The sequence below is a fragment of the Gastrolobium bilobum genome, unplaced genomic scaffold, assembly GCF_033153095.1.
Source record: "Gastrolobium bilobum isolate Gb01-03AN ecotype WA unplaced genomic scaffold, APGP_CSIRO_Gbil_v1 utg2164, whole genome shotgun sequence".
Classification (NCBI taxonomy): domain Eukaryota; kingdom Viridiplantae; phylum Streptophyta; class Magnoliopsida; order Fabales; family Fabaceae; genus Gastrolobium; species Gastrolobium bilobum.
Genome location: NW_026898827.1, coordinates 466,072 through 478,152, shown reverse-complemented (window position 1 = coordinate 478,152; position 12,081 = coordinate 466,072). Strand labels below are relative to the sequence as shown.

At 31.6% G+C, this 12,081-nt stretch overlaps 1 protein-coding gene across 1 annotated transcript; it reads left to right on the top strand.

Annotated features, from left to right (window-relative positions):
• The first annotated feature begins 2,187 nt into the window (after positions 1 to 2,187).
• LOC133284460 (uncharacterized) lies at positions 2,188 to 9,616 on the top strand. The gene is made up of 14 exons (XM_061481476.1): positions 2,188 to 2,352; positions 4,072 to 4,183; positions 6,467 to 6,579; positions 6,715 to 6,837; positions 6,930 to 7,138; positions 7,271 to 7,346; positions 7,689 to 7,775; positions 7,941 to 8,021; positions 8,175 to 8,207; positions 8,286 to 8,339; positions 8,418 to 8,459; positions 8,610 to 8,688; positions 8,774 to 8,844; positions 9,477 to 9,616. Exons 1-14 carry the CDS (start codon positions 2,188 to 2,190, stop codon positions 9,570 to 9,572), a joined length of 1,341 nt encoding a protein of 446 aa, XP_061337460.1. The 3' UTR covers positions 9,573 to 9,616.
• The last annotated feature ends 2,465 nt before the right edge of the window (positions 9,617 to 12,081 follow it).

The window sequence follows — 12,081 nt, the reverse complement described above, 5'->3', positions numbered from 1 at the left end:
ACAACTCTGAACACATCGGATTGGGAGAATCGCTCATCACGCCACACATCAGTAGCATATTCAGTCCACAGAATGGACTTCGAAATTGATTCATCTATGGAACGATGAATCCAGGACAATACCATTGTATTGCATCGTTCCCAAGCTAGGAACAGAGGAACTTGATCGTCAGGAGGAGGAAAGCTTCCATCCACAAAGCAAAGCTTATTCTTCGAGAGTAAAGCCATTTTCATGGCACGCAACCAGGTATGAAAGTTGCGTCCATTCAAAGGAGGAGCTACAAGAGCTAAGGAAGGATTTTCATTCGGATGAAGGTATAGTGAGTTCGCTGGATTAGACAAGTGATCTGGGAGAGTGCTCTGGTTCGCCATTGAAGATGAACAGAAGAGAGAAAACTGAAGAATGCTTCAACAAAAGCTGAGAAAATTCAAAAGGTTGCGATACCAGAGCTCTCTAGAGCTCTGATACCATATTACGATCCAAAGAACTCAAAAGATACATGAAAATGAAGTAATGATTATTCACGCTTAATCTGAATGATACAGTGATGTATTTATACAAAGAGCAAAGAGCTCTCAAATAAACAAAGCTAAAGAAGCTAACTAAAACTAACTTTCCATAAATATAGGAACTACTTCCAACTAATTAACATAAGATAGTTGGCACATAAATAATCCACGTGGCGTAAGTGTCTTCTGCATTATTTTTATCAGTAGGCATAAAAAATGATAGGTGGAATAACCTATCACAAATAAAAATAATTAAAATATAATTTTTTCTATTCTAAAAATAAATTATGAAAAATACGTTTTTAAAACAATCGGATAAAATACAGGTAGCTAGTGAAACAAAAAAAAAATTGTATGTTAGTTCTTGAAAACCAAAACTTATTTTAAAGAACATAAAACAGTAGGCCCTACATATCTCGAACTATTTATTTGTTTATGCGGGATTTTGGATAACTCAGTGAACAACTAAGTTTAATCATGGACGTTATTAGTATCGTTCACTCCAAGTGAGCCACTTTATCATTATGTCATTGTCCATTAGCTTATAATTAAACAGTTCTCTTCAATCCATTAAAATATTGTGGCGACCCAAAATTCTCTTCAAAACCGGCCAAGTGAAAATAAGGAAGTAAAAAATTGGGGAATAAAAAATGAGTTATATGTATTTATAATAGGCAGGGTCTATAGGGCGATTCTACTCTAACGTGTTTCCTGTCCCCTTATTATTTTTCTCTCCTATATATTTTTTAGTTTATTACAATATGTTTACTTTTGATTCAAGTAAAACTTTAAAAGCTTTCCATATTTAACATTTTCTTGCAGAGCCGAAAGTGCAAATGTCATTCCACACACCCGGAACATTGAACTGTCGCTAAATTCCAAAGCATATGTATGTAGGGTGTGTAAATTGTGAATTAATTTCGCTTCCAATTCATTTTTTGTTTTTTTATTAATTCAGTTTGAGTTTTGTCGGATCATCAATAATTCTTTCAAGATCATCTTATCCATTTTTAAGGGCTTCGAAATCGAGATTTACCACCATGTAACCAAGTGTTGTTACTACTGATAATAATTTGTTTGATGGCAATATATTTCTTTTTTTATACTCTTTCTTTCTATTTCAAAATTTAATTGAAGTTCCTATTTTTCAACTTTAAAAGACTATAAGCTGACTTATGAGATTGAGAATAAAGTAGTAATAAACCAAATTAAATGAGAAATTATAGAAAGAAATATCTTACGCTATGAGTTGAAAATAAAAGCCAAACGTGATGTTTACACGCGAAGGTCTCATTTTGAAAAAGCATGCAATTGTTCCCCACAAAAACAATGCTTTTGTCGAAGCCAACATAATACGGTAAACCCAATAACAATGAACTTTCCATATATACATACATACAGCACCTTCGAAGGCACGTCACCTTTGTCCTTTTGCTTTCCTTGGTAGTGTTGCAGTTAACATCTGAAAGGACATTTGGAATCTTCTTTTTCTCTCTCTCTCTCTCTCTCTGATTGTCTCACTCACTCACTCACTATAATCGATCACAAACAATTTGGGTACAACTTACAAGGTAGAAGCAACCGAACCAAATATACATATATTGAGCAAAACGGACATTCTTGTAGTACAAAGTTATTGTCTACTCTTAATTCTTAATTTCAAGTTCCAACGCTGGAGATGGAAGGCTTAACAGGGCTTAGCCACCTTTTTGTAACAATGATTCTGACAAGCTTTGGTGGTGTCATTGTTATGCCAGCAATCACAGACGTGACCATGGCTGCACTTTGCCCTGGTCAAGATCAGTGTTCTCTTGCCATTTACCTCACTGGCTTCCTCCAGGCTGTGAGTTATACCAATTTCTCTCACACTATATCTCTTGTCTTAGTATTTTGTATTTCGTCCATTTCAATTTGCACTTTCTGGGTAGCATGCTCTTCTCAAAAACTGCATTGTCTAGCTAAAATGGTTCTTTCATAGGCCAAATATATATGGATAAAAATCTTATTATTCAGAGAATTGCATTAACTATCATGCGTGAAAGGCTTTCTGTAGAAGATGAAATTCGTTTTTGAACTATATGACTTGTGTTCTTTTTATTTATTTATTTCACTATTTCTTCATTTATTTATTAATACAAAGCCATATGAAGTAAAAAATACACGTAGCGTTCAGCTGGTTAGGTTGCATGTTTTATTTGGTTCATAGTATTTTAATATGGGGTTTGTTTTTCTTATACAATAGGAGAAAACAAACCATTCCTATAGATATTATAAAAAAATGTGCCACATTTTATTTTATTTTTATTTTTTTAAATAGATGAGTTCCACACTTATTGTATATATGACATGAGATTAGAATTCTCACATAATATGAGATTTCTTTTTTTCTTTTAATATATAGGAGAACATGATTAAAGATATAAAAAAAAGTACAAATAATCATAGTCTTGTAATTGCAAGATATATAATTAATATATCCTGTATCATATAGTACAAATATATATGCTTAAATCATATACTTACAAGTTTATTAGTAAGTTGAAAGTGACTTCACCATAAAACAAAATTATGACGTTTCTTTTTTATAAGCATACTTTTTCCTGTGCAAGTAATTACCTAAGTTACGCTTTTTAGTTGTATTGTGTGCATCACAAACAAAGTTGCAACTTTTGACTTGGTTAAAATATATTAAACTCATCTGGTTATTACAGTTGATACACTTTAGTTCACACAGTTTATATTCGATATCTTCTTGCACAAGAAAACAAAATTCGTTCAACCAATAGTATAACATATATTTCACAATTATCCAGTACGAAAAGTCGGCAAGTATATAAGTTTACATAGAGATATAGTATTATAGTTAATAGTAACTAGTATATCAAACTACTTAATAAAATTGTTTTAATCACTTAATATCTCGATTAACTATTTATTTAATTAGGTTCGAGAAATTCGACACGATCTCTATTCGATAATATCTAATTTTCTACGTGTTCTTCTTTTGACACAATTATATGCCTATCCGAAATTACCAATTCTATTAATTTTTGAAACAATAAATATTTTTTTATACAATAATAAAAATTAAATACATAACTTAATATAAAGTACCCAAATATCTCAATTTCAGTGGCCCGAAACAATAAATATATTATCAAATCAGTAGCACACATTTCTATTGTGGCTTTTGGGGACCATGCACGACCATATTTCTATTTTTCTTCGCTCAGGTAAGCATATTTTGACTATATGCGCATTCACTTAAAGTGCTAAACCAACGGGTCAAAAGCCATTTATGATCCATCAAACTAAGAAAAAGAAAAAAGAAAAAGAAGATACATCACATCAACGTAGAAGCGATGAGTGATATTATAAGGAGGAAGAATCTCTTTATAATTTTTTTTTACAAATTATATTAAATATAACTGATCATACATTATTGATCAAAGTGTGACCGATCATACTTAATTTAGTTTATAAGAGTTTTTAAAAAAAAAAATTCTAAATATAATATTCTCCTATTATAATTGTTATTGTGAATTCGTTGTGGATATTGCAGATGAGTGGAGTGGGATCAGTATTGATGACGCCATTAATAGGGAACTTGTCCGACCAATATGGCAGGAAAGCTTTGCTCACACTTCCCCTCACATTGTCGGTCATTCCTCAAGGTATGTGTACTGTGCTGTGACTATGCTTATTATTTGCACGTTTGGTTTTGATTATTTTTAAACATTTTTTCTGAAAAAAAAAATAATTTATTAAAGAAATTTTTTACCATAGAGTCTCTTACACATAAAATAAATTTTTAAACACGTAATTAGTACCTTTATTAAAAATTATAAAAAGGTGGCACCCAATTGATATTAACTATAACGGAGAAATAGAATAAATATAATTAAGTATATTGTTTTCATCCATTTTAGGAAGTGATGCATTAGGAAAATACTGAAGATAATTTACTCTCCTCCCCTCTCCTTATATGAGAATTTTTTTTTATCATTTAATGTAATTAAATCTTGAGACAGTCTTAGTTATTTATAAATAATTTAACAATGAAGAAAAATGGAAAATAATTAAAACATAAAATAAGGAAAAAATTATTAATTTATCAATAAATATATAAGATCTTCTTGTATGAACTAATTATTTTAAATGAAATATGAAAAGACTCATTTTCATACTCATATACATTAAAGAGATAGGATATTATTACTATCAATATTACTACTAGTTTATTTCATTATTAGATTGATTATGTTGATCCAACGGTTATATTTATTTTTATCTTTGTATGTTTATGATTCTCCATATTTAATACTTTGCTTTCGCATTAAATATGATAAATCATAACTATACAAAGATAGAAATAAATATAAATTTTAAATATAAGAAGAAGAAAGAAGAATTTTAGAAAGTAAATCAGAACTGTTGGATCAACATAATCAATTTAACGAAAAAATAAAGTTATAGTGACATTGCAATAATACTAATTGATAATAACAATATGATATCTCTACATTAAAATTTTTCTAAAATTTGAGAAAGATAAAATTGTAATTTCCACTTATTTCTGTTTAGTATACTAAATTAGTAATGGCTGGGCATACAGCCACCACACCAAGTTGTGTCAATTCATCGGTTCCCACATAAGCACTTGCTGTGTGGATGCTGAAACGTGACGCCACTTCCTATGCATCTATTTTCTCGTTCACTATCACAGAAAATAAAAAATTATTGCAAAAGCACGATCCATTAAAGTTACGTCTACTAGTAGTTTCAACTTTCACATCATTAATAAGTATCTTTTAGGAGCTTAACGAATATTATGACATTTATTTTAAATTTTTTAAAAAAAAAAATTCGTAATCCTTTTAAAATTCAAAATAGATTCATGTTAGTTATTTTAAAGGATTAATGCGTGTTTTCTTTGAATATCAGATGAACTACGATTTCGACTAACTAGATCTATTTTGAATTTTAAAGAAATCACAAGTCAATTTTTTTTCTGAGAGATTAAAATGGACCCGTCATTTTTTGTTGAGGACCCAAGAAATAGTTCATCATTTGTAATTAATTGTTATGATTAATAATTAATTATCATAATAATTAGTAGTGTTTTAATATTTTATTAGTTTGGTGCACTCTAATGGATGCATCAAGTTCATGGTTTTTTTTGTAAAATATAAATAAATTCTTTTAAGTGTTTTCAAAACAAAAAGATTAATATGTATCGCTTTAATTATAAAATTAAAAATATAGTTTAAGCAAAAACAATAATGTTTTTTACATAACTAAGATAATAATAATAATATTCATTAATGATATATAATAAATTTTCTTTGTTGGACGAGAAGATCAATTTTTTTCAAAAGAAAAACATTGTAAGGAATGCACAATTGAAAAATTCGTGAGTGTGTTGTGTTCCTTTTGTGGGGAGCCTAATTTCATCCATATTACAGACAACAAAATATCTTCCATACCCCATTTAAGATATGCAAAAGCTACGCTGATCTTTGGTCTCCTTATTTACAACTCTTTACAAATATTGCGGAAATGTTAGCGACACATATTTTTATATTGCGATACGTTATTTTATCTATCTCTTTTTTCTGTTTATCTTTGTCTATCACTCTCTAACATAATTAGATCATAATCTCAACTATCTTTATCATTTCTCTCTCATATTGAGATTATGATCTAATAGTGTTTGAGAAAAAAGAGAGTAGAATAACCTATCCTTTTTGATATATATGTTTTAACACATTATTATTAGGTAACTTTGAAATATGTTAGTGAATAATGGTTAAAATCAAAAGTTATCACAAAAAAGTGTTAAAATAATGTTAAATAAAAAGTATGCTTCCTCTGCTCAAAAGTTGTTCCTAATATATCATATGTGAGGGTTGATTGGCTACATACAAATAAAATAAATGAATATGGTATATTTGCAGTCATATTGGCATATAGCAGGAGTACCAAATTCTTCTACGCCTACTATGTGGTGAAAATTCTAGCTGCCATGGCAGGCGAAGGGTCCTTCCACTGCCTGGCTCTTGCATATGTGGTATGACCCTATAAACTGAGCTGATACACACATTCACACACACAACACTGTCACTCAAAGGTAAAATGCATGCTTCTTAGCAAGTAACATATTGGTTAAAATTATAACATATTAGCATTTTGATGTTGTTATTAGGCAGATAAGGTTTCAGATGGGAAACGAGCATCAGCATTTGGAATACTTGCTGGTGTTGGATCAGCATCATTCGTTGTTGGAACTTTAGCTGCTCGGTTCTTATCCACTGATTTAACATTTCAGGTTCTACATAGTTGTTATATTTCTTAGTATGCTGCTACTTTTTTGTGCTAGTTCATACCCCCATTCTTATTTTCCTGCATTGGTTTATTCAGATTGCTGCTGTCTTATCAATGATTGCATTGGTGTACATGAGAATTTTCCTTAAGGAAAGTGTACCTGGTAGTGGCATGAAACAACCATTATTGAAAGAGGGCGAGGAATCACGTGTTGAACAGAATGAGGATGATTCATCACGAAGGACAACAGGAACATTTAAGAAACTGCCTTCAGTGGGGGATTTGATTTGCTTGCTCAAGTGCAGGTATGTAATAAGGTAGTGTAGAAATGCATCTTGTATTGGTGTATAGATTGAGGGCAACAAAATCTCTTTGTAGTACCAATTCTAGCACTTATCTGAGGAGAGTTGTTGATCTTACTCGCTTTGTTTTTGCAGCCCCACATTCTCACAAGCAGCAGTTGTTTTGTTCTTCAATAGTCTTGCAGATGGGGGCTTGATGGCTATATTGCTGGTAAATTATTACTGTCTTTACTGAAGATTGTCAAATCATGAGATAGCATGATTTTAGATGCAAAAGATAGTTCAAAGAACAAGCAACAACTTATTAATATTGGATAATCAAGGATCTAAATTATTGTACAGAATTTGAAATAAAAGTTACTTTATATCCATTCGGGTAACAAAAATGTGATAACAGTTGAAGTTGGAGTAAAGAAATTTTTTTAAATTGTGCAATAAGAATACCAAAATCCACCGAGCAAACGCATTATGGCCAATCTAATATAGTCTAGTGCCAACCAGAATTTTATAAATTTTTTTTTCTGTAAATAATTAAAATTCCCACTATATGCAGTATTATTTAAAGGCACGTTTTCAATTCAACAAGAACCAGTTTGCTGACTTGATGATGATTAATGGGATTGGAGCAACACTTACACAAGTAAGCCTAAGTCCTAATATAACTGCTTGTTATTTTGATTTTTTGTTTAATCTATTAAACTTTTTCAGTTTCCCTAAATTACATTGGAAATGATACTATTCTAATGACACATTTTAATATATAGCCATCTGGTTGGTTTTGTGTGCTTGGATTTCCCTTTTCCAGCTATTTGTCATGCCCATTTTAGTTCCTAATATAGGAGAGGAGAAGTTGCTCTCGACAGGGCTCTTGGTTAGCTGCATAAGTGTAAGTGCAAGCCTCACTCTCCCCAAGATTTCTTGTTTGAAGGCATGATAATATGCCATGTTAGTAGTATATTATAAGTAAACACTACAAGTGTATGGCAAATGATCGAGCATAGAGAAACTAAATTCGTTTCACAATTATGATGCTATGCAGATTTTTGTCTACAGCATATCGTGGTCAGCATGGGTAATTTTCTTCAAAGACCTTGTTATATGCTTATATCTTTTTAAAACAATCCTCAAAAGACTGTTGAAAACCATGCAGGTTCCTTATGCTCTAGCAGGTTGTTCTGTTTTAGGAGTTATTGTGCGGCCAAGTGTAAGTTTCTTACTTGGGAATTGACTTATTACATTCAAATAGTACTCTGATATGTCTGTAACATTGCGGTTGCCGCAGATATGCAGCATTGCATCCAAACAAGTTGGACCTACTGAACAGGTATCCACTCCCTAATGAAAAAAAATGACTTAGATTAACACAATTCATAAGTATGCTCACAGAAAGTTAAGATTATATAGTATTGTGAACTGATACTAAATTTTTTCTCTACCTTTGGCTTTTAGTGTAACTGATCAGTTTTTGATTTAGGGAATGGTTCAAGGATGTCTTTCAGGAATTAGTTCCTCAGCCAACATCATTTCTCCTTTAATTTTCAGTCCACTGACAGGTATAACTATTAATTAGGACCAAATTCTAAGGGCATATATAGTACTACTGAATTAGATATTAATAAGCTTCTCCATCTTATGCAGCCTTATTCCTGTCGGAAGAAGCACCTTTTAATTTTCCTGGCTTCAGTATAATGTGCCTTGGCCTAGCACTGGTAAGATGATCTTCCCCACTAAAGATCCAGCATTTAGTGAGGGTTAGTTATTGTCTAATTTCATTACACAGGGAACCACATAATCTTAATGTTCCTAACCCTGAGAAAAAGAAACCTTCTTAAATTATTGTATGGACAATTATAGCAGCATGGGCTCATGATCATAGATGAAATTTCTCTCGGAGTGGATCATATTAAAATTTCACATCATTTGATCATGTGAAATTTTTATGTTTATCTCTCTCTTCGTATGTATTAAATTTTTCTAACTAAAGAGAGAGTGATAAACACAACAATTTCACATGTTGTGAAATTTTAACATGGGAGCCAACCCCAATTTCTCTAGGCTCATCTACTGACTGCTTAAAGTTTTCATTATTATGTGTTCGATTAGTTCTTCCAAAGGGGGCGAACCGGAGCAGTGGGAAAACTGTTCCTTCATGACTGAAAGGTCATGAGTTCGAATTCAAGAAACAGCTTCTTTGCAATTATGCAAGGGTAAGGCTGCGTACAAGGATTTCCTCCACCCCACACTTGCTAGTCGGGTTTAACGGGGAGTGGTTTAAAGTTTAAGATTAGTTCTTCCAACGCTCCTTGGTCATGCAGTTAACTTATCACACATTGTATTTCAGATGATAGCATTTATTCAGAGTCTAATGATCCATGCTGTTCCTCCTATTGCTGGTGGCAAAATTAGCAGTAACAGCTGCACGGATACCTTGGTCTGAACTACTATTTGCTCTGACAAGCAACAAACATAGTCACTTCACGCTTCATTTTGCATCAGCAAAATTGTTGTTCATATCCTATCAGACGATAACTTATAAAATACATGCTTTGAAGCTTGGGGATCAAGAACACTTCATGGGAAAATACAGAAAATAGAACGCGAAGTTGGTTTTCAAAAATAATGATAAGGTGAACCAACTGGTAAAGCACATATTTCTTTGCAATATTGAAGAGGAAATGTGGCACGTATTTATGAGCAATAGGATATGGTCGGTTACTTAGCCTTTCAAATTTGGCAATATTAGTTCCTGTTTGTATACACACTTAGCCTTACGTTTATATTTCTAGCTATTATATTTTTTTCCCAAGGTTCCTCTAGGTAGCATTGCATGTTTGATACATGCTTTTGTAGACATTAGTCAAGGACTTCGTAATTTTTATATTTTATGTTATGGATGATTGACTATTGAAGTATGTGAATTTGAACAGTGAATGTAGTAATTGATATTGATGTTTAAGTTGTTTTTTTTTTTATATAAAAAAACGTGGATTATTTATTTTAATATCATTAAAATAAATAATCCATCTAATTCTTTGAGTTTATGTTAGGGGGGTCAGATTAATATTTATTCACCTACTTAAATTTAGATATTTTTATCTCGTCCTTTTTAAACATTTACCTTTAGGTGTGTGTAAGTGTAACATTGGATAAAAGTTTGGGCCCACTTCAACAAAGGGTGACTTTGGGGCTACGTCCAAAGACAGCAACTAGGCGGCCCAATGTTTTAGTAGACTATGTGGGTTACTCAAACACTTTGGCCCAATTATTTTCAATATTTTGAATTTCAAGTTTACGATTTTCAGTTGTAACAGAACTTCGTTAATATAAATCCTGATGGAATGAAAAGGACTCGGAGAAAATTTCCAAAACATAGGGGCGCTTATGACCCGACCAATAACCCAAATTGTCCCAATTCTAATTAGGCCAGGTTTAAGCCTTAAAAATTAAACTCAATGTATTTTTGAGTTTAGTTTGAATTGAGCTTCAGTGGTTTTGATTCATTTCAAATATTTTATAACTTATTATACACTATATTTTAATGTGTACATTTTATTTAAACATCAGTCAATCTGGTCCTAACTTAATCATTACTCAAGCAATGACTGAATTGAAACTAAGTTCAAGAAATTAATTTAATTGAAATATCATATCGTATTCGTGTAGATAAACCCAACCCGCAAGCACACATTCCTCTAGAAAATGTGGCGTGATAAATTTACAGGAAGAGACAGAGCTAAGAACAACTGCTTAAAAAGGTTTAATAAGTCATCAAACATTTGAGAAACTCTATTAAAATATTCTTGCTTTCACTTAGAACCTGTTTGGAGCACCTGATAAAGAAGATAGGATAGGATAACTTATCATATCCTACTTTTATCTCTTGTTTGGTGGGTCAATAGGATATGATTAGCTTATTCTATTGTCTTATTTTATCCTATCCAATACATGATTTCTTATCTTATGGGAGGAGCTGAGTTAAGATTCAACAGGATAGGATACCAATATTGGATACCCAATATATCCCCACGCTACCCAATATATTTGTATTTATTGCATTATATTTTGTTTTTTCTTTCTCTTTTCTCCTTCTACATAATCTTATCAGATTGTTAATCAGGTGTTCACCAAACACAGGACATGATATAGACTTATCAGCCCCATATCATATCCTACCCTTATCAGCCCATTATCATATCATACCCTTATCCTATCCACCAAACGAGCCCTTAAGTAGTGTTTGTTTCGAGAGAAGTAAAAATTTGTCTGTCAAAGTGCAGGTGGGATTGCTGAAACCCACGTTTGGTAGAAGCAATTCTGTATATTTGTCCGTCAATTGGCTTTGCATAGCAATCCACGAAAACAAGTAAAAAACTTGCTAAAACACTGTTTACAAAGCCGTCTGATATGGTGGTATTTGTGTGAAAAGCGGATAAGTGAAAAAGTAAAATAAAAACTATGACAACTTTACCCCTCATTGTTGACCACACGTGACCAAATGATATTCGTGGACTACCCCTCATTGTTTTTACAAGGATAGTTTTGTAATTTTATTAAGTTTTCCATTAATATTTTATCTTCAACCAAACACACATTCAGAAATTTAATTCAATTTTCCTGGTAAAATTTTGCCCAACCAAACAACTTTTTTAAAATTTTCCTATCTAACTCATTTTTCCTACAGATCCCTAGTATTTACATTTCTCTAGTATTAAAAAATTTCTCCCTAACCAAACACGACCTTAATGTATTTCTCACAGATATGTACCTAGAACTTTGTTAATTTGTGGTCTTTAAAAAGTTAATTAAGAAATGTATAATAAAATATTAAATACTTATAACTACTTTTAAAAAATATTAAATATTTTTTATGATCATGATTAAATAAGTATTTCACATTCCATTTAATAATTTATATTTTTTAACCCGGAAAATGATTCACCAGACAC

Bases quoted from the DNA above. Each gene is read 5' to 3' on its own strand.
- LOC133284460 (XM_061481476.1), top strand. From the start codon at position 2,188: ATGGAAGGCTTAACAGGGCTTAGCCACCTTTTTGTAACAATGATTCTG. The intron at 8,340-8,417 runs GTAAGTTTCTTA...CGGTTGCCGCAG, and splicing joins GAGTTATTGTGCGGCCAAGT to ATATGCAGCATTGCATCCAA. The intron at 8,845-9,476 runs GTAAGATGATCT...ATTGTATTTCAG, and splicing joins TGTGCCTTGGCCTAGCACTG to ATGATAGCATTTATTCAGAG.